The 20,967-nt window shown below is 47.2% G+C and overlaps 7 protein-coding genes across 7 annotated transcripts; 1 reads left to right on the top strand and 6 right to left on the bottom strand.

Annotated features, from left to right (window-relative positions):
- Window positions 1-581: 581 nt before the first annotated feature.
- GGS22DRAFT_115037 (carbohydrate esterase family 5 protein) lies at window positions 582-2,321 on the bottom strand. The gene is made up of 2 exons (XM_047958065.1): window positions 1,646-2,321; window positions 582-1,577 (listed from the first exon to the last, which is right to left on the bottom strand). The coding sequence occupies exons 1-2, from the start codon at window positions 2,112-2,114 to the stop codon at window positions 886-888; spliced, it is 1,161 nt and encodes a 386-aa protein (XP_047820376.1). The 5' UTR covers window positions 2,115-2,321; the 3' UTR covers window positions 582-885.
- A 1,762-nt stretch (window positions 2,322-4,083) lies between these two features.
- Window positions 4,084-5,999, bottom strand: GGS22DRAFT_114972 (kinase-like protein). The gene is made up of 4 exons (XM_047958064.1): window positions 5,198-5,999; window positions 4,821-5,089; window positions 4,546-4,763; window positions 4,084-4,487 (listed from the first exon to the last, which is right to left on the bottom strand). The coding sequence occupies exons 1-4, from the start codon at window positions 5,476-5,478 to the stop codon at window positions 4,134-4,136; spliced, it is 1,122 nt and encodes a 373-aa protein (XP_047820375.1). The 5' UTR covers window positions 5,479-5,999; the 3' UTR covers window positions 4,084-4,133.
- An 877-nt stretch (window positions 6,000-6,876) lies between these two features.
- GGS22DRAFT_114970 (uncharacterized protein) lies at window positions 6,877-8,027 on the bottom strand. The gene has a single exon (XM_047958063.1). The coding sequence runs from the start codon at window positions 7,865-7,867 to the stop codon at window positions 7,031-7,033; it is 837 nt and encodes a 278-aa protein (XP_047820374.1). The 5' UTR covers window positions 7,868-8,027; the 3' UTR covers window positions 6,877-7,030.
- Window positions 8,028-11,137: 3,110 nt separating this feature from the next.
- GGS22DRAFT_114903 (cytochrome P450 4V3) lies at window positions 11,138-13,581 on the bottom strand. The gene is made up of 5 exons (XM_047958062.1): window positions 13,454-13,581; window positions 13,021-13,306; window positions 12,420-12,946; window positions 11,449-12,363; window positions 11,138-11,389 (listed from the first exon to the last, which is right to left on the bottom strand). Exons 2-5 carry the CDS (start codon window positions 13,168-13,170, stop codon window positions 11,260-11,262), a joined length of 1,722 nt encoding a protein of 573 aa, XP_047820373.1. The 5' UTR covers window positions 13,171-13,306; window positions 13,454-13,581; the 3' UTR covers window positions 11,138-11,259.
- Window positions 13,582-13,845: 264 nt separating this feature from the next.
- Window positions 13,846-15,335, bottom strand: GGS22DRAFT_178713 (uncharacterized protein; the record flags this gene model as incomplete). The annotated part of the gene is made up of 7 exons (XM_047963594.1): window positions 13,846-13,892; window positions 13,955-14,124; window positions 14,182-14,315; window positions 14,477-14,582; window positions 14,651-14,823; window positions 14,875-15,132; window positions 15,183-15,335. 7 exons carry the CDS (start codon window positions 15,333-15,335, stop codon window positions 13,846-13,848), a joined length of 1,041 nt encoding a protein of 346 aa, XP_047820372.1.
- Window positions 15,336-17,404: 2,069 nt separating this feature from the next.
- Window positions 17,405-19,729, top strand: GGS22DRAFT_158110 (uncharacterized protein). Its single transcript, XM_047960587.1, has 5 exons — window positions 17,405-18,014; window positions 18,075-18,094; window positions 18,212-18,319; window positions 18,378-18,763; window positions 18,824-19,729. The coding sequence occupies exons 1-5, from the start codon at window positions 17,795-17,797 to the stop codon at window positions 19,200-19,202; spliced, it is 1,113 nt and encodes a 370-aa protein (XP_047820371.1). The 5' UTR covers window positions 17,405-17,794; the 3' UTR covers window positions 19,203-19,729.
- A 24-nt stretch (window positions 19,730-19,753) lies between these two features.
- GGS22DRAFT_158107 (uncharacterized protein) lies at window positions 19,754-20,880 on the bottom strand. Its single transcript, XM_047960586.1, has one exon. The coding sequence runs from the start codon at window positions 20,557-20,559 to the stop codon at window positions 19,840-19,842; it is 720 nt and encodes a 239-aa protein (XP_047820370.1). The 5' UTR covers window positions 20,560-20,880; the 3' UTR covers window positions 19,754-19,839.
- Window positions 20,881-20,967: the final 87 nt, after the last annotated feature.

Genomic DNA, 20,967 nt, shown 5'->3' with positions numbered 1-20,967 from the left:
AAATGAGAGTTGGAAATATGATCAGAGAGGCGGGGCATGGATTGGGGTCTGGATCTATTGGCCGGTAATATATCAGAATATGCTTGAGTCTTTCCTTCCAATGCTAAGGAATCATTCTCGTTTCATACGGCCAGTTGCACCAACATTCTTTTTCGTGTAACACCGGACGCGGGAAGGTGCAACGGCTATCCCGTCCTGACTCTAGCCCCTCTAGCCTCTTCCACCCCCCACTCCAAACAAACGTACCCAGTACCAACAAACAACATTTCCACCCCATGAGTACCTAGTAGGTAAATATTGAAGACGCACCAATGACTCTTCAAATGTCCAACATCTTCCCATATACTTAACTTATTCACTTAACCATTAAGGACTATGACAGCGTCCTCACCATCCCAATGCAAAAGCTTCCAACAGAACTTGCGCTCATGATCGTCACTGATGGTTACCACACATAAATCGTCAAGCGTACAAACAGGTTAAGAGGACGGACTGTTGGTCTCTTAGTGTCGCATCCTAACCAAACAGACTTGTACCTCAGTACTAACCCTAAACTCGTCTTCGAAGAGCATAACATCGTTCCCGAAGCGCGTCATCTTCCATATTGGGTCGTCGCATTCAATGAGGGAATACGCGTATTTCGGCGAGGTTTCATCCCACCGTTGTTAGACCCGGGTTCTTCGCTATGATATCCTAACGCCATATACTGAATTCTATTGTATGTAAAAGAGCCGAGCCATATTCTTGCGGTAGCGGGCGCAACTATTGAGATTCAATACGAGTTACGGTAGTGTAGCAGTTTCGTGGTTCTCCGGTAGCCCGGCGTTCGGAGGTATAGGTGTATATGTGCAGAATTAAGTATTATATAGGTAGGTAGGTAGGTAACTAGGCTAACATAAAAACAGAAAACACCAAGGCAGTCAAACTGATATAGCCCTTCATGCATTCAATAGTTCCGGCACCGCTGCCCTGAGAACTAGACGTTGTCGAAGGTGCGGCAGCGGTGCCCGAGCTGGTAGCTTCTGGGAAAGGGATAGAGGTTGTTGCTGAAGCTGCAGAGCCCGAACTGGTGGACGCCGATGCGGTAGACGCGGTTCCCGTGCTCGATGCCGTCGTCGTTGATCCCCCGGTGCTAGATCCCCCAGTACTAGATCCCGCTGTGCTAGATTCCGCTGTACTCGATTCCGCTGTACTCGATTTCGATGCGCTCGACGTTGTTGTGATCAGTGTCGTAGTGCTCGACGCCGCTGTGGAGCTTGAAGATGAAATAACAGATGAAGTAGTGGATGGAGTTGTAGTTGTTTTCAACTTCGATTTAACCCAATCTCCAGCAGAACCTGAATAAACATCGAAGTAGTTCAAATGGTGTTCAACTTCGTATGTCCTTTTACCATCGCCTTGTGCGCAAATCGGATCATCACCTTGACACCAATCCCGTAACACCCCTGCGAATTGGTTCAACCCCGCGAGTTGATCACCAGATCGAGGGTACAATCCACTGATAGACGCACCAGCCAGCGTATTGAACGACTGGCTGGCAGTATGGCGTACATCGCCAAATAAGAGAGCCGCGGTAACTGCGCATCATGTCAGCCAATTGAAACAGAACAGGAGTTTATCTCCTCGTGTTTTGATTGAAACTCACTCTTCTTTCCCGCGGCCGAACCCGAACCTAATCCTGCAGTCGTAGGAGTTGTGCAATCTTGAAAGAAAGTCCCGCCGCCGCCACCAAGGATATCGCCTAGAACGTGCGCACCCTGCGAGTACCCGCTAACCACAAGCTGCGAATCGGGGCATTTCTTATTGTACGCCGTTATCTGCGCAACACCGGCTTTGCGACCGGCTTCCACGGCACCGCAATACTCGGTCTCTAGGGCGTTATCGAATGCAATATCCTCATAGTCGCAGCTGCTTAACCCCGAACAGATGGCTTCCACCAGCTTGCCCTGCCGTCCTGGATACGGCTCGTTATTCCCTCGAGATAAGAAGATGTGGGTGTCTGTGCACGTGCCAGATCCTGTCGACTGCGCAGTGACGAGCGCCAAGAAGACCGATGTCGCCAATACCACGCGTTTAGGACCCGACATCGCGAATGTCGTCGCGAATGCCATCATTGTTCACAGTTGACTTCGAGGCAGACCGCAGCGGAAGGAAAAGAGCGGCGCGAAGTTGAAAAAGAAAAACATTCCCAATTGCATTGTTGGGGCATTGGTCCTTTAAGGCAGTTAAAGATCAGCCCCCGGATCAACAGCCAATGGCCAATGGCGAATTGGGCTTCGGTGGGTTCATGATAAGTAAACGAGATTGCATTGAGCTAGCTGGAAATCCTTAACAAACTCGGGTTAGATATAACAGACCGCTGTCAAATCCTTATTTTAGGATGAGATAGCCTACAGCATGCCAGCTGAGACTGCCGAACCCCGAATTTCTCTCTCTTTTCGTTTGTTAATTGACGGTTTCCAGACAACATCATCCGCTTTTGCTGTACCAAGACTTCAAGATCAGTTAATCGAGGACTTATTGACACTCTACACGTAATACGTTGACGCTGAAACCCAATTAGTTTCCCGACCTTGTCGCATAATCGACAATACGAGTTGGCTTAAAGCTTTAAGGCTAGCAGCGCTGGAATTGTCAACTAACAGTAGGTAGATAGTCGAAGTAGCATTCGGGATTGCCACAGCACTAACACCTTCCAGGCATACAATCTAGATGAGGAGCCGTTTCTGCTAGCTTAGCCTCTAAAGCCTCTCGTATTGAACCCTTCGTGAACATATGCGCGCCTCCTACTTACTCTGTAATGGACGATCTGGATCTTAACCTAACTAAACTAGTATAAGACCCCAAAGGACGTATGCCTCATTCGTCCACACAAGAACTACGCCAAGATAGATCTTTTGAAAAGGACCAATTGAAACTTGTGAGACCTCCAGTTTCTTGGGAGTTTGAACGGAACAGACAATTGTCACATCCACGGCTCGCGAATTTGACTATGAAAATTCCACGTATTTAATACGAATCTCAAAGTAATTAGGTGTTGATATTCATTCAGACTACAACATTGACGTTGAAATTTCTAAGCCGCCGCTGAAAATAATGGCTCTTTCGAATGTCGTGTTGCGACACGCGGCCTTTGCATGGGGTTCTGAGTGATGCTTTATTCTCTCAAGAAATTTACGACCCCTTTCCGCCGCGACGTCGTCCTCGCCATCTTAAATGATCTATTCCTATTTACCTACCAGGTAAGCATCGTTGAACATAAAGAACCCATATACGTAGAATTGATACGGAAATCTTTTGATCATTAATACCTTCGAACGCTTGGAGGAGACTGCGAGTGCGAACTCTAAGTTGAAAGCCATGAGGTAGGTCGACCGTCAACCTCATGCACGTTGCGATAACCTTGTATAGGTAATTCTCAGTAAATCTCATGAAAGTGTCCAATATCAGAAGTATTTCCAATGCTAAGTAGTCTACACACCACTCAAGAAACGCATCCCAATGATGAGCGGACAACTTACAAGCCACTCAGCTTGACGCATCAAAACATACAACCTCCAAATCTCTATCTTATATCCCCAAAACTCCTACGCACCGATTCCGAAGTACCACACAAGGACACCTGCATCTAACAAAAGCCGGAATACCGGCTTCTCCCTGACCAACTTTCTACGCCTCTACGCCATATCGCGTCAAGCCACATAAAGAAATGACGTTATTGTGAGACATGTCGTACAAACATACATACCCAATACTCTAAATGTACCACGATCTCATCACCTTGGCATTCTCACCACAATCGAAGTGCCAAGGTCGCGCCGAGCCCGAGTCAGGTAGCCACAATACATGCAGAATCAGGTACGTCTGTATGAAGTATGAAGTCTGTAGGTAGGATTTGTTATTGCTTGCGCCATTACTATTACTCTATCTTTTTTGTGTCTGTCTGGTGTTCGTCGTGCCTGTTTGTTGTTGTCGTGGTTGTTGTTGTCTATACCTCGCGTCTATCCTTAAAAAAGCCCTGTATCAGTCTATAAATTTGCCTGCTGACCATATCCATTGATCCCGTGTGCATGAACCCATCTCGCATAAGCGTAGTATCGAAAAAGAAAAAGAAAGAAAAAGTAGAGGCCAATTTACGCCTCTGGAACATCGTGAAACCAGACGTGATCAAGGGCTTCCTGCGCCGTGATTCTTCGCCGGGGATCGAAGTTGGTCATCTTCTTGATGAGATCCTTGAAATCGGGGTCGAGCGCATCGCTCTTCCACAACGAGAACGGCCGCCGCGGGTTCTCGGTACCGAAGGAGTCAGCCATGCGACGCAGCTCGCCAGCCCACGGATGTTTGCGACCTAGGTAATCCATGAAGGATTCGAAGTCATCCCACTCGGCGAAAGTAGAAATCTGGCGTTCGATAATGGGCTTCAGCAGATTGACGCCGGGCGCGCTGTCAATCCGGAATATGACCATCTTCAGGCGCATAAATACGAACTACCCGGGCGTTTAGCACATGTAGCCACAAAGTATAAGTAGAAACTGGTGAACTTACTACGAGCGCCAAGGAGAATATGTCCGAGGGCTTGCCCACTGCGCCCTGAACGTGTGCCTCCGGGCTGCGCCAGAATTGGTTACCGACCTGAAGCCCGCGAAGAGCTTGTCCAGGCGGAATATGAGTTGAGTCTTCTAAGTCAGACAGTTGGACTCGGTCAACGACGAGACCCTCCGGAGTCTCGCGGTAGTCGATCATTATGTTGTTGGCTTTAATGTCTTGAAACGCCACGTCAGCAAAACTTCCGAGCTTAAATCCGAAAGGCCAAATCTCACCTAAATGCGCGATGTTCTGGTTGTGCAAAGCAGCGAGTCCTCGAAGAGTATCTCGGAGTACGCGCTTCTGCATGGGAAGAGACAGGTCCTTGAAGACGAAGTTGAGTAGATGATCCGTCATGTACTCATTGACGAACATTCTCTGGTCCGGGACAGTGTCCCGGAGCGCGCGTAAGTAAGGCGAATGGTTGAACCTGAGCTGTAGAGGAAGCGCATAGTTATATTCATTCTCGAATAAACTCTTCAGAACGAACATCTTCTCATTCGCTCTATCGAAATGTTAGAATTAAGAGGAGTTAAGTCCGATGACCCCACATAGGCGGCGACAAAGGAAGAAAAAACGTCATTTCAGTGGAGTTTTTTCTCGATTTTCTTACCTGGCGAGATAGACCTGACGGTCTTGTCTGTCCTGCAGAACATTTTCGATAGTGTACTCTCGACCAGAGTATCCCTTCAGAATGACACCCGGCTCGAATTGATGGCCATGAGGAAAATGGTTGACGCTGTGCGGAACGGTGCTGGCCTTGCGAATGTTACCTCCGAGTCGAGCTCCGGAGCTGCTGTGAGATGATGTAGTGGATAAATGGGCACGGCCAAGTCTAGAAAGGGGCTGTTTGAGCGCGGTGAAAGCTGCCGAAGAAACGGCGCTTCCGCGCATGGTATCTCGATGAAGAAAAGATAACGAAAAACCCTAGTTTAAAAAAATAAATGAGAGATGAACTTGATTATCGGAATCGCGATTTCTTGCTTAATATCGATGAAATGAGTAAAAGAGTAAAAAAAATAGAGGTATTGAAAATGTCGCAAAGCTGAGAAAGATGCGAGAGGCGCACACCGAGTTTGTTGAAACGCTGCAGTGAAAGGGACCCCGGTGGATTCCAGTAAAAACAGGACCCTTGAAAATCCTTAATCCTTGAACCCTTGCTGCCCAGGCGACAGGCGACAACCTTAACACCGCCTTAGTAATTGTTATTTTTGCTGCCCGCCAATCGCCCACCCAATGGTACCCACCCGAATTGCTCACGTGGCAAAGTCACCAACAGTGACTGAAATTACTGTGTGGTCAGGGTGATGCACAGTAAAGTCGACAGTGCCGGTAGTGATGTCGCACGTAGCCCACGATGTTTAAGTTGATTTGAATGTAGTCCGCTTTATGAATAGAGAAGTCGGCGTTTGAAAAATCTATGACGGATATGTTTGGGGTTAATATACAGTTTATTAGGTACAGGTACGATAAAATGTTGTTTAGTTTCGATTCTTCGAAGAATCTGATCGCAACAAATTAAAGTCGCTGGAATGTTCACTCCATAAATTTAGGTTCGTGGCTTACACGGGTGACTGGTAGTGGCGCTTGTATTGAAAAATCTAAGGTGAACCTAAAAAGCGAACCCGCCGAATAAAACAATAAATCATTCAACTTTTAAGGTTCCCATTGTGCCCAAGTTATATCACCGCTTTTTTCACATGCGACGACAGCCATTTATCGATTCACGTTCTTTTTTAGTTGGCTGTTGGGTTTATACCTAATACATTCCAAGTTCCTTTTGTCATAGCCCGACACATCTAGTTAGGTACAAGTACCTATCACGGTATGCAGCCATTGTTTAGGTACATGTTTGCTGCAAATATCTCACCTCAATCACCTAATAAACCCCCACGCGCGGGTTCATCACACGAAAAGCCTCACGAGACGAAGTGGCGTTATGGATCCATCTTAGGTACTGACACACCTAAGTTTTCAGCTTCGAAAATTATCCCCAAAAATGATTTGATAAATATGTACCATCGCGATATCCCAAGCAACCAGCTCTCGATATAGCAATTTAGAATCGAAAGTAGCGAGAACAAACACGCAGAGTACACAGGTATGAAATCGCTGAATAGGTACCTATCCAAAGACATTAGGACCTTTATCCGATCTCAGGCACTTTTTTCTGTCCGTCTTTGTCACCACCATCCAACGATTTCCAAACCCGCACCCCCAGCGCGTCATCCCGCCGTCTATCCCATCCCATCCCCTCCCCAAGCAAAATTCTAAAAGACACAAAGGAAACGTGATCCTCCAATGAACCTCGTCTCCAGATGAAATATGCCGTACCCCATCCCCATCCCCCCGCCACTAATCCTACACGCTATTATTCTATCATGACAAGGCTTTGTCAGGCACCCACTACTATCCTATAAGCAGGTAGGTAAGGAGCTGTATCCCCTTAGTTAGCCTCGCGAACCACGCGAGGTATCTCCTGCAGCACCTGGCGCGCGCGCTGAGGCACGGCGGTGAACTCAGGCGGGCCGTGGTGGTGGTGAGGGGGTCCGCCGTGGTGAGGCGGGTGAGGGAAGCCGCCGCTGGGGAACGGGTGGCTTGGGTGCGGGTGATCCGGGTGAGGGTGATCAGGGTGGTGAGGGTGGCCCGGGTGGTGGTGCGGCGGCCAGTGGTCGTCGTCGCGCTTCTCGACGCCGATGCTAGACTCGGTTGCGGTAGCGGTGCTGGTCGTCGTTGTGCTTGGCTTGGGGTGGTGATGGGGAGGTAGGTGGTGGGGAGGAATGCCCGTTGGGTGGGGGTGGTGGCTGTGGCTGATGCCTGTGCCGTGGCCCCAGGGAGTGTGGTGCTTCTCATTGCCCGGGAAGGTGTGAGGAAGGCCGGTGGGTAGCGAGTGGTGGTGGCTCTTAGTGTGATGGTGGCTCTTGGTGTGATGGTGGTGGCCACTGGAATGAGCGTGTCCACTGTGGTGGGAGTGGTGTCCCGTGGGGTGAGGGTGGCCGGAGCCGTGCTTCTCTTCATCCCGAGCCCAGATAATACTGCTGGAATGGCGAGGACCGCCAGTGTGGTGAGGAGGCCAGTTGCCGGTGTGGTGTGGCGGCCAGGTGTGGTGCGGAAACCCGCCACTGGGGTGATGGCTGGGGTGGTGAGGGTGAGGCCAGCCAGTAGGGTGAGGCCATCGCGTGTGCGAAACTGGCGTGTGGGGAGGGATATGTCCCTCTACCGGAGCCGCAGAGACTCCTTGGAAAGAGGCGGCTGCCGCCAACACAGCAACGAATGAACGCATGGTTGATCTGTGTTGTTTTACGACTGACTGACTGACTGTTCTATAGCTAGGATATAAACTCGATGAATCGGTTCTATCGTCCTTCGGGCGTGTCTGCGTCAACAGGGCCGGCTGGAGCTGCTATGGTTAGTGTTGTAGTCGACGGGATCCGGTTGATGGTGAGAGGAATCCGGACTGGAACGGAAGTCGGGTTCAAGTCCCTTTTATGTTTCTGGATCTCTTACCAACACACGTTCAATCGGGTAAGTGTCACGGCATTAGGGATTATGGCGTTCTCAGCTTTGTCTTGACGGTATGTAATCCTAGATTCCATGCTGACTTCATGGTTTGCCGATCATTTCATCTCGGAGCACGCCAGATTCGACATACGCCGTCGTACATAGCCCGGCATCGTTCATCAAAGTACAACCGGGACGCATCATATAGCCACTTAGCCACGAGGTTTGACACCTACTACGGTTAACAGCATCCATCGACGTACAATTACAGAACCAGCTACCCTTGTCCAGGAAGTTAGCTAGGACTGATTTACTCAAGGGTCCCTTGGCCTCTAGAGTGTTGGAATAATAACACTGGGGATGACCTAATGTATAGGTAGGTAAAGATCGTCTTGTATCTAATTGCATTCTGTTTGGCGTATGTGATATCAGCATTAGTGGATGAAATCAGCAATATTAGAAAAGATTTAGGTAAATTGGTTGGCCGTTAACCTGGCTTACGGGATCCTGTTAGGCCACTTTGATATCTTGATTCCTTATGATGCGTGGAGGATCGGGCAGAGCCCCTCGGCGTCGTCAATTGGCCCAGGAGGATTAAGCGAGTGCAGATCAAAAACCGGTGCTGCCGTTTGTTACTTATTTAGCTTACCAGGGTGAGTATATTTACAGTAGGGACACTGATGTGGGGGCCACAAGAAACATTCTATACAAGATTTTGATAGCTTCACATGATTCTGCCTTTAATGAGTTGTATAGGCAGTCTTAGCCGAGCCGGATTTCGGCTTGAGGTTTCTATCAATTTCGATAATGACCGACAATGACGAGAGAAATGAAAATGAGGAGTAAATGTTTGACCAGGCATCGTTGGTGGGTATGCACTGATCAAGAATTTGGTCGTACTATCGCGTCTGCATGGCCAATGATATACAGCTGCCAATGTCACATTTTTCTCACTAATTGCTTACCTAGGTGTAGAGTCTCATCAGTGTTAATTCGCGTGGGGTATATACTATGTACAATTTGCCTCATTCAAGATAGGTACCGGTAGCTAAACAATATTTCTATGTAGTACTATTTAAAGATCAGTTGTTTCAAGGCGTTTCTTTTGGTAGACACATACGACATAGCTGACAACCTTGGCAGTACCTCTCCAGGTATTAGGTAGGTAGGTGTGTAATAAATGCAAGCCCGCATCCTAGTGGCTAGCTGCCGATCTTGAACATATTGAATAGCCTCGTTGCTGCTCATGGAAATACATTTATATGTCGCGATTGAAGCGAGATTGACAAATAATGCTAGAGAAGTTAGGCGTTTCATAGAATATTGCGGGATATACCTAGAATTTGAGGAACAAGAATAGGGCACGGGATGGATTATTCGATCTAATTATTTGGATACCTAGTAGCTATGATGTAAATAGGATGTCGACTATACGCACCTATTCCTTAACATCTATCACAGGATTAGCAACGTATGCCGGAAAAAGGATGAGTGGTAGGATGGTACCGCGCTGAACAGACTGTAACTAGGGTTAAAAACAAGCTTTATTGTACCCTGTCGCATTACCTTGGCGCCTCCTTTTCTGGAGCAATTCCTCCTAGGTACCGGCAGACTTCAGGAACATTAGCTTGCCACTGCATTGGGAAATCCAATGCGAATAGAGAAAATGCTGACATGAGACGAATTGTACGACAGCCGCGCAACAGCACACAAATGCTGTATTCAAGATCTACGGTTGAGGTACCGCCGCAACCACAACATCGTCGGATCACGTCAGCCGCTGACGAGCATTGCACCGATTGAGATTCAGCACCGTCGATCTTTTCTCTATAGAGAGGAGTACACGGTGTTCACGTTGTTAAGATGTTTCTAATTCTAGTTAAATAATGATGACTAAAATCGTACCTGCATATCAGATGCCGCCGAACCAACAACTATTTGATCTGGTTAACTTACCTAATTGCTTCGAATCTAATAACTGGATCAAGATGCGAAAATTTTGGGAGCGGCAGATAGTGCGCAGTGCGAAGCCAGAATATCGACGATTGAACAATCCGCTGAGACCGAGACACGAGATGCGCGATTTGTAGCAAGTATAAAGCCACTTGCTTACTAGAGCTGTGATGAGTAGGTATGGTATACCTGGAAAGACACGCCAACCAGTGAGCTCCGTGCAACCCCAATTTCGAACAATTACTCCCAACTTCTCATGAATGCCGACTAGGGATCCCGTCTATTCGTTGGCGGGACTTGCGGAAACGTAGTCAGATTCTTAAACACCCACCCCACGCGGCATTGAGTCTTTAACTGATAAGAGCGTCTGCCATAAATTGAGGGGTTTCGTGTTTTGGACTACTGCTTCGTATAGAGAAGATGTCTTAAGATCTATAACTTCGAAAGTTTCGAGCTATGCTAATTCGATTACATAAAGTGCTTTCTAGAACCTCTGGATTCGCCCTTTTCAATGTTGTTGGTTGAGCTTCTTAAACTCATGGCAGATTTAAAGGTTGACAGAATGAGCTAACAGCGCGCTAAACAGTTGATCGAGAAGTCTGTCTCGGCAATAGGGGATCGTATAGGTGTGTACTACGACAGGTATATATGCATTTTGAGACCCCCTTCTCAAGATCTACTGATGAAGCATGTACGAATTCTTACGACACGTCGGTATTCATGACGCAATGCGTTCCGAACATCGCGAATATCACGCAATTCTCAATTAAAAATTCAAGCTATCTAGGAACTTAGATTGGAATGGTAGTTGCGGTATTACAATGCTATCATAAATGTATTGTGAAGGGGAAAATAGTTCTCGTCTTTGGACAAGAGTGGAAAAGACATTGATAGAGATATGTGGAGTAGATTTCATCTCTAAAACATGGAAACCTTGGTACGATTAACCTAGTAACCAACATTGGTCATGTAGATCGAGATGCAAGTCTTTCATACTAACGCGGTGGCAGGGGCGGACATTGTGTTCTGGCTTCGTTTATTGATCACGTTAGCGGCGTATCGCAACTTAGTGTTGAAATAGGAACACTTACAAGGTAGATATCGATACGTTCTATTTTAGTTTAAGAATATTCAAATATTGTACTAATCGGTAGTCGAAGGAATGCGAGATGGCAGGCATCAGATCCATTTCCTACTTAGAGTATCTATCGGTACCTACCTTCAGGGGGCCGGCTTATGAGATCTCAATCTCACGTGTACCGGCATGCCGTCCTTAGGATGTACCGTACCGTTCCCGACGCCGTAAAGGCGTTCACCGTTCACAATATGAGTAGGTGTAGCTTTGGAGCCCCTAGGAAATCAGATCAGCAATCAAATTCGCAATTTCCATTTGGTATGATGTTTTCTTACTGCTTCTTATCCCATTCCGTCCACGCTTCTTCGATATCGAAAGTCCGCGCCACCAGAACAGATACTAGCCTAAGTTCAATCATCGCTAACTCCATACCAATGCAATTTCTCGGGCCCAGGGAGAACGGCGCCCAGGCTTCCTTGGTAGCGATATAGAGCGGGTCACCTTCGACAGCTAGCCATCGCTCAGGCAAGAATTCGTTCGGCCGTGGCCAGTAATCGGCGTTGCGGTGGAGGGCGGTGACTGCGAGCCACGGCCCAAAACCTTCCATAGGATACCTTGTTGGAGAACCTGGCACAGTGAGGGCGAACCCAGGAGCGGCTTTGCTATCGCGGACTGTCGCTGCAAGAGGATATAATCGCAACGTCTCTTTAATGACACCTACAGTGTACGGCAGGGAGTATAAAAGGTGAGGCGATGTGGTAAGTATCTCCGCTGCCTTCTCCGGGTCTGGCCCGAACACGGAATCATGCTCAGCTCGGACTTTCGCTAACGCATCAGGGTCATCCTGCAGCAATTTTATCATGAAACAGATGGTTGATGAAGTCGTATCGTGGCCTGCGAACATGAAGGCCTTCAGGTTTGCTATCAGTCTATCGATGAACACGTCATCAAGCTTTTCCTTCGACGCGCCGGAGTCGTCCTTTTCGACATACTTCACGGCAAGGTCCACGACGGTTTTTCTCTGTACGCTAGTAGAGCTGTCAGATCGTATTTTGCTCTCTATCTGTGGAAGCAAAACATTGCGGATATCGCGGTTGTTACGATTTATAGCCGCGCGATGCCAAGGCATCCTCATGGCGGGAAGCCCTCTTGCAGCATTGGTCACCATACCCATCATCTTGATCTGTTCCAACAGAGCAGTCTTCAGGGGGCTGTTTGACTTGCGTGACTGTTCGTGTAACCGCAAATCTCTATATGGAGTTAGTGTGTCGAAGTGGCAGGTCAAAGCTGAGATATTCCCACTTACGTCGACGCTCTAACAATAACATCTAACGTAAGGTTGGTCGTCTTGTCTTCGAACTGGAAAACTGGACCCCAGTTTTCGTCCTTGCCTGCTAAGTCCTTGAGACCGTTCACGAACACGAGGCTTTCTTCGATGATTTCTGGGAGCAAAGCGGTCAAGTTCCGTGCGCTAAACCCAGGGTTGAATCTCGCGCGCCATGTTTTCCAAAGCTGTCCGTCGGAAGAAACAATATCCATGTTCCCGGTGAGTGGCATCATGAAGTCGGTCATAATTTGATCCTTGGGAAGACTCTTGACCTGCGTAAATTGGGACGCAGCGATGGGATCAAACACTGCAGCCATAGATCCAGTCATGGGCCAGAGGTCAAGATAGACAACTGGTGGTGGTTTATCATGACCCGGAAAGTATTTCTCGGCATTTGCGATCAGCCAGGTATGAAACCAGTATATGTTAATATCCGGAGGGTTAGCGTCACGAAACTCAAGGAAGACTGGGAGATGCCCGAATAACAGGGAATGTGGCAACACCGGCTTTGAAAGATTAGTCGTGACTGGTCTCGGGATTCTTGATATAGACATTTCGTCTGTTGGGAAATCGAACTCACTATTCCTAGGGCCATCAAAGATCTCACTCGACTTCGTTCAACATATCCTCTATAGAAGAACCGAACCAGAACCACGATGGATAGAACACCTAAGCTTCGTAGTAGAACGGGCAGCACAGCGCTCATATCTATAATCTCTTGTGTTCCCATTGTATAGTGACACGGCAATGCGAATGCACTTATGAGTGTAGGTAGGCACCTAGTCGGTAGGTAAGAATCTGGTGAGACAGATTCACAGAAATGTGAAATGTCGTGAACTTATAACCATACGGCAAAGTGAAGTGATCTGAGGGCAAGATATTAATTTAAACAACAGAAGATGTTTGATTTGTTTTGTATTATTTATCGTGAAGTTCTTCTTTCACCGCTTGGGATGCAGGTATATGTAATACTTTCAATATTCACACACATCATCCTTGTAGTAGGTACGTACCTAATTAATTATGCTCTTTTTCATTACCCCTGAATGAGCATCGGACGCCGTTACTTGATTTATAATGAACTTATGATATAGTATGCGCTTGCAATTTGGATTGACGACCAATATTTTCGATGGTGAATTGTTCCCGTAAGCACATCTCACATCTGTATGAATATGCGGGGAAAGAAATCAGGGATTAGTATGGGGTCTAGCCACTCGTCACAAATACGAATACGATTATATCAGATAACCAGGTCGCCGGGGCAGAGAGTAAGCCGCTCAATGTGACGCACCTATCAATGTGGCACATTGAATGCGCCGCTTGGAAAAATGGGGTAATATCATAATTAAGCCGAAACCCGATCCTATAATTTCTAGATCTGAAATTGCACCATATATCACCTCTAACGCTTCTTTGATATTTGGGGGCTGCCAGGAATCTCGGTCAACCCTAGGTACAGATACCGTTAGTCTTCCCCACTACTCACAACTGATGCCAAGTCGAGAACTTACAAGAATCGATATCCTCCTTAACAGTCCTATCAATCTTGCACTTATTCTGGTTGGCGATAGATTGTGTGGTCAAAGTAGGGCACGTCACGTAACATGGAGTATCCATAGTTCTCTGTAGGGCATCACCTTTCCAGCCAAAGACGTAGTCTCCATGACTACCGTATCCGGTACTGTGGTCTTCACGTTAGCGGGCCCTTGAGAGACTATCTAGGCAATAAAGCGCTTACTGGTCGCCCATAGACCAAACGAAGGGTTGAGATCCATCCTCAGGCCACTCATTAGGATCGTTGAACTGTCGAGTGTCCCAAATTGTTTCGTACATGAGTAGGGGAACAGGAACGCTGGTGTATGAGAACGTGTTCTGTTAGCATTGGACGTTTTCTTCCAAACTACCTAGTATTCCCCCCTGAATTTGGCAATAAGGATGTGAAATAGTTTCACTCACTGGGTACCAAGATGTTAGCGAATAATTCAACCAAGACTTTTAATGGTCGTCCGAAAGCCAACCTTGGAAGTACCTACCGGATGAGTATCAGGGCATGCGCCCTGGGAGTCGAAAGTCCCATTGGCCGTGTACGACATGTGGCTCATATGGTCAGGGGTATCAAGGTTCTTTCCATCCCAGCAGCTATGATATGATATGTTAGGTTATTACTCGACTGTCGGTGTACAATGAAGTATGCATGTTAGACTCACGTCGGGAACCGGATATTTGCCATAACGCCTTCTGGGCATATTTTATTTGGGAGGTCGTTGGTCTCGGGGAAACGAGTAAGCATGTCTTGAAGGCAGGTGTAGGTGACTTGTTTATGCTTCACAGCTTGCTCGGCGCTTCGAGCTGTTGAATCACCAACGAGCATCCGGAATCCCTATACTGATCAGTTCTACTAATTCCATGGCCAAAGAACCCTTGATCTTACAGGCTTAAATGCCGTTACTTTAGATCGCTGCTGGTAGTCCGACAGGCCGTTCTGCATGTAGTAGACGGTCATTCCACCCTCAGCACCGTCGAAACCAACGTTGGATCGGATGGGAACCCGCTTGAAAGTTCCATTACGAGCCCTAAAGAAAAGTACAGCAGTCCAGTAGTTCGATGTATCCTCGGTGAACTGGCAAGTTGTACACGTAGATTCGCCAGGCATATCCTTGGCAGGATCCATGGTCACATTAAGGGAGTTCTACATTTGTCAGCTCGGATTCAGTCTTCTAATTCTATGGCATAACTCACACCACCGATAATCTGATGTAAATGAGGGGATGGTGCCATTCCAGGGTTGACTAAGGGGTCGATGCGATCGACCACAAGTTGGGAACATGAGAACCGAATCAGCGCACTCGCAGGCACGGCAAGAGCCAGCGCCGCAAGTGATACCAACTGCATCTTGTCCACGTAAGGTCGGGTTAAGTACTAGGTATCCAGCGACCGTTGTGGGAGCAAGGAACGTAAGGAAGAACCCTCGGACGAGGGTTACGGCGGACTCAGCACTTTTATCCATCCTTTGGGTTGAAACTCTGTCCGATGTCAACTTGACTTCTTCGCTGAATCCCAATAATAGATCAATTAGGATATGACAATTAATCCCTTGGCGCTTCCCTGAAAAGAGGACAGCGAGTAGTCGCAAATCGAACTCACTTTGATACAATGACTAACTGCCGGTACGTATTGGCCCTAGTGTTCAATATATTTCTCCTGAATGCGTCCAATCGATATTATCCAGAATGCGGTTAATTTAATTACAACCTCTTAGCAACACCATCGAATTGGAAAAACCGAGCCAGTTAAGCTAGACACATACATGATGACTTTAACCGCTACTAGTGATAGAACGATCATTTGAAGCTGATTTCTCCCGTCCCCGCGAAGGCGGACGAAGCGATATCTCCGATCCAATCTAGCGGAGCGAGAGTCAGATTAGAAAACTGCTTTCTGAAGACCTTCAAAGCAGCATCTGCTTCAGCGCAGGGGGGGGGTTCTTTTGCTTACACAGAAATATTGACCCCGAAACGATCTTGTTTTCCATCATCTCCCGGATCCTCCAGAATCTGTTCCGCCTCGGACGCTCCAGCCAGGATAAGTACTTGAGCGAGGATCTAACATAGGAAGATCGTTAACGCCGCACCCCTGAGCCATCATATTTCGGAACCCGAAAGATTCCATTCCCGTAACACTGTGGGTCTGTTGAGTCGGTGTCGGCTTCCGCGGCGAGCGCAAAGTCGGCGACCCATTGAAATTCGTCTTCGCTAAGTGTATAAATTCCTTCGCAGAATGATATATTCTATCTCGTTCGTATCGCCAACGTGCGAATGCGTTATAGAATCTATTCGATGCGCAGTACTTGGGTCCGGTCGGGATTTCAACAGCGTCTGATATGGACAATCCTAGAATCTGTACTTCGTTCTTGAAGTTCACAATGAAGCACTTGCACTGTTTCTTTTATGTTCCCGTCCACGAAATATGTATCTCTCGAACTAAACATATTCGATAGTCCAATATCTACTAAAAGTGGAGAAATAGGGGTAATAGGGGTAAGTTAGGGAATCTCGCTCACTAGGTCCAAGAGCACTGGATCCGCCGTGAATCAAGATCGAATCATCAATCCGCAATCGGGCACAGTCGTGTAACACAAGAAGGGCGGTGCTAGAAGCTACCGAAATCATAGATATTTTCATGATGTTGAGGAAGCTCTGAATCGTCCACGCTGGAACGCGTTCGGTAGTGGTGACATGATCAGGAACAATTGCGATAGAACCGTCTCCGCCCGGAGGTCTCCGGGCTGAATATCCATACCACAATGCCGATGAACTCGTAAGCGGTGGTAGCAATACGCACTCCCACGCGCGCGTTCGGATAGTACACCTCCTCCGTCCTGGAGGTTACAGCTTTGATTTTGATATCAATAAATGTATTGGAGTTTGAGAATTTCGCAGAATGTGTATAGAGCTGTTGAAAGGCAACTGTATTCCCTGACTTTTGCGTATCTCGGACATAATCAGCGATGTGGTGTGGTTGGTACCAGGTCTTCGGGGTCTAAGGATATGGCAATTTCTTCGACATTATTTCTCCACGGATATATCTAGGTACGTATATGCAGTCTTTCAATAGTCTATTTGGGCGCACCGGGAGGTTGCATTCGTGCGACCAGAGAATGTGCAGATTTTTAGGATTCGTTTTGACCGGTTGATAGCGATCCAATGAAGTGTTAGGGTTATTAAAATGCTTTTTGAGAAAGAAGAAAAGCATTTGGTTACACCTATAGCACCTACAGCGAGGCTTTATCTATAGATGACGTTGGACTCCCCACACCGCCTGATATGTCGGTAATCGGGTTTGTATTTAGTTAGATCAGATCAGACCCGCTGTAGCGCCTCCAAGATCGCGCCAATAACGGCTAACGCGTTCCGCCCGCTCTTAGGAGTTGTAACGTAGTTGTACCCGCTTCTAGCGCACCACATCGGATCAGTTCCCATCTTTTTAGAAGCAGTCTTAAAACGGTTTGACTGCAGTGTAATATCAGCTTATCGTCGCATAACTACAATTATCGAATGCATCTCCAAGAATAATTAGAAACCATTCGTTGCCTTGTGGTGTAAAGTGGTAGCCGCATCCATAACTACCCTCCAGTACTCTGTAAGTAGATAGAAATCATGCGACGAAGTTCAAGTGCCAATATTATAACAGGCTCTTGATACATCCTTGGAAGTTATTATGAACTTGCTATGTTACATACTTTTATCATCAGTCTCTTGGTTACCTACCTAGGTAGGTACCTAGAACCTGTCCAGGTATTGAAATCCCCTGACCCCTAGAAGACGATATTTTACCCCTAATCGATAGCGATAATGGCGCCTATGAGCGAAAACCCGGATATCTCTACAGGGGGCAACCTTGATGGGCCAGCAATCCAGCCTCCTACAGGCATCACGCCTAACTTCGACAACCCACCTAATAAGAACAACCTTGTTCGAGTTGTTCTTATATTATTCATTGTTATAACTTCAGTTTCTGTTCTTATCCGGATGTATTCGAGAATCATGCTTAAGAAAGTCAAGATAACTGATAGTAAGATCTCCTATGAGAAGATATTGTACATATAACAGATACCTGTCTAATGGTTTGCAGTTCTGGGGCTGGCAGCATTTGTACGATCACTCCTTTTTGTTCATATTGCCTACGGTATCTACTTACCTACCTAAGGGTAATATTTATCGAAGTAGGCGCTTATTATCTAATACTGATCATTAACAATGGTATGTAAGGTTATCTATATTGCATTCATATATCTTTACTTTAAGCTCTTGAATTCATATGGCTGGTTCGTCCACATGTGGGATTTGCGCCTCAGGGACTTTCCTGAAGTCAATCAGGTGAGTGTTCCTGAACATACTAGGTATCCGGCCCGAAAATATATCTAACAATAACAAGATGTACTTCCAAGGGATTATGATATACTTCGGTATCATTATACTTATCAGGTCGGCGATTATGTTGGAGTGGATCGCTATATTTGCTCCTCAAAGAACCCGAGGTTTCTTTTTTTGGTCAAGCTCCTTCGTGTTGGTGATTCACAACCTCATATATATTGCAATGATTATCACTGAACTTGCGGGTTGTTCGCCATTCGAAAAGAACTGGAACCTTTTGATTCCAGGTAAATGCATTGATACAATCGCCATAGCTATCATTAATTCGGCTGTCAACCTCGCGTTTGATCTGATCATCTTCTTTCTTCCTCAGAAGGTCATCTGGGGACTCCAAATGAAGACCAAGAAAAAGATTGGTGTTTCTTTTCTCTTCGCAGTCGGAGTTATGTATGTCAAATATGAGGATCCGTACAGATTTTGTCAAGCAGTGCTAACTTAGGTGTCCAGTGCTATCGTGGCCGCGACCTTCCGTTTAGTTTTCTCGCTCCGGTTTTACACATCCAAAGATACTACTTACGCATTCTCCGGGGTTTCTTTATGGTGTCATGCCGAGGTAACTTGCGGGTTTATAGTATTTTGCTGTCCAGTAGCTCCAAAGACTCTTAGTCATCTTGAGCTCCAAAAACTGGCGTCGGGTCTGCGGTCCTGGGCAGGCAATTCTGTTCGAAAACTTGTCTCCCCAGGGGCCTCGAGCAAAGGTTCTATAATTCGCGCGACTCACAAGCAATTCGCGCCAGGAACCCCTCAAAATAGCGACGAGTATGAAATGGACATTACCGTAGTTCGGTTGATACCTGCTGAGTACATTGCCAATGGACCCAACTAGTCATTCAAATAAGGCAACTTTTCGATCGTTCGAACCATTCAATTCACCGTCATCCAAGGTAATGGGTTTGAGGTCATAATCGTCCGTCAATAGCCCTGAATTTTCAATCGAGTGGGCGGGCTAAAGTCGAGATATAAGGGTGGGGTGGACTTCCACATCTTTATCATAATTATGGTCCTTAATTTTTATAGAAAAATAAAATGAGACAGCGAAAAAGCAGGCTCTATTACAACATGGCAGAGGAAGAAGTGGGGGAACCACCTTCGATGGTTGCGATGAATTTCGGGGTGTTCCTGTTCAAAAGATATGTGGGTCTTTGGCTGGATGCGTTTTCTGGTCGAAGCTTAATTTCTATCCAATCAAATCTCTAGGAACTGCAAGGTACTTGTTTACCTATTTAGGAAAGACTAACCTAATTCGGACGTGTGGATTCCTGTCACTTTGATTTTGACATATTTCATAAAGAATGTGACGTCATTGAAGATTTAGTCTTAGATAGCCATAAGAAAATACTGCTACTACATTGAGTCTACCACCCCTCTATTTATACATCCTTCACACGGAAACCCTCCCATATCCATACCCATGCCCATATCCATACACTCATATCCTCCATATCGACTACCAACTACTACATTTAAGTGTGGCTGCCCTCTCCAATGCAGAACGGGACAGGGTAAGTCGTGCTGTTGCAAAGCCTGATGACACCCTGGACCCAGTTCAAGCCTCCACCGTACACCTGGTTCGTGTATGTATCGCTAGTAAAGGGCACCTTCTTGTCCGGGGCGTCGACACAGCCGCTGATGTAGTTGCCCTGGACGCGGCGGACTAACGGCTGGCTCACGACGACGCCGAATTGGCCCTCGGGGACTGTGTATGCGAAGGCCTGGGTTTCTGTGGAGGTCCAGGTCTGGGTGTAGGACACGGACAGCGTGGCCGTAAGAACGGCCTCGACTATGACGCCCTCGGTCGCCGTGATAGAGACCGAGTTGGCGAGCATGTAGCCCGAAGAGAGCGTGACGGAGGCGGACCCGCCCTGTGCGCTAACGACCGGGGACATGGCGACGTCCCAGTTCAGGAACTTCGTGTCGGAGGTGACCTGGACCTCGTTGGAGTTGCCGCAGGCGCGGCGGCTCTTGGAGGCATAAGCGGCTGTGCGGGCCTCTATCTCCATTGGGGAAGCAGGCTGGAGGTTGTTGCGGGCCACGATGTCAGCGTATTCTGCCTCTTTGACGATGGAGTAGGAACCATCCTCGGCGAGAATGACGACGTCATCAAAGCTCAACGGCTGGGGTCGCGGCGCGGCGGATGCGGCGCCGACGACGGCGAGAAAACTGATAAGATCGCGGAATTGCATATTGAATATTAAGACTTGGGCGTCGAAATAAGATTCTGGCCTAATGAATGAAAGCTCTGTGGAAACGAGTGACGGAGCTGTGGCCTTGGGTAGAAGATTGTTGGGTCCGGTGTGGATGGTGAACAATCATCTTGAAGTTGTTGTCGCTGCCACCCTTTATACATCGCAAGTTGTCGGTATCTTCCTAGTAGATTCTAGATAATAGTTTGATATCTCCAATGCGGAGAATCATTAGATGTGACGTTGAGTCTCGAAATGAGAAGGAGCACGATCCACCTGAGAATGCAAAGTACCAAGCATTGGTTCGAGCCAAGCTCGGTGTGTTTGACTTTACGCATAAAAGGTTCGTTGAGGCTGAGCGTAGACTACGTACTAAAGAAGCTGAGACGTGGCTTGGCTAACCAATCA

Source organism: Annulohypoxylon maeteangense (assembly GCF_022496945.1).
Source record: "Annulohypoxylon maeteangense strain CBS 123835 unplaced genomic scaffold GGS22scaffold_5, whole genome shotgun sequence".
Lineage (NCBI taxonomy): Eukaryota > Fungi > Ascomycota > Sordariomycetes > Xylariales > Hypoxylaceae > Annulohypoxylon > Annulohypoxylon maeteangense.
The sequence above is the reverse complement of the archived record's forward strand: the minus strand, read 5'-3'. Positions and strand labels throughout refer to the sequence as shown.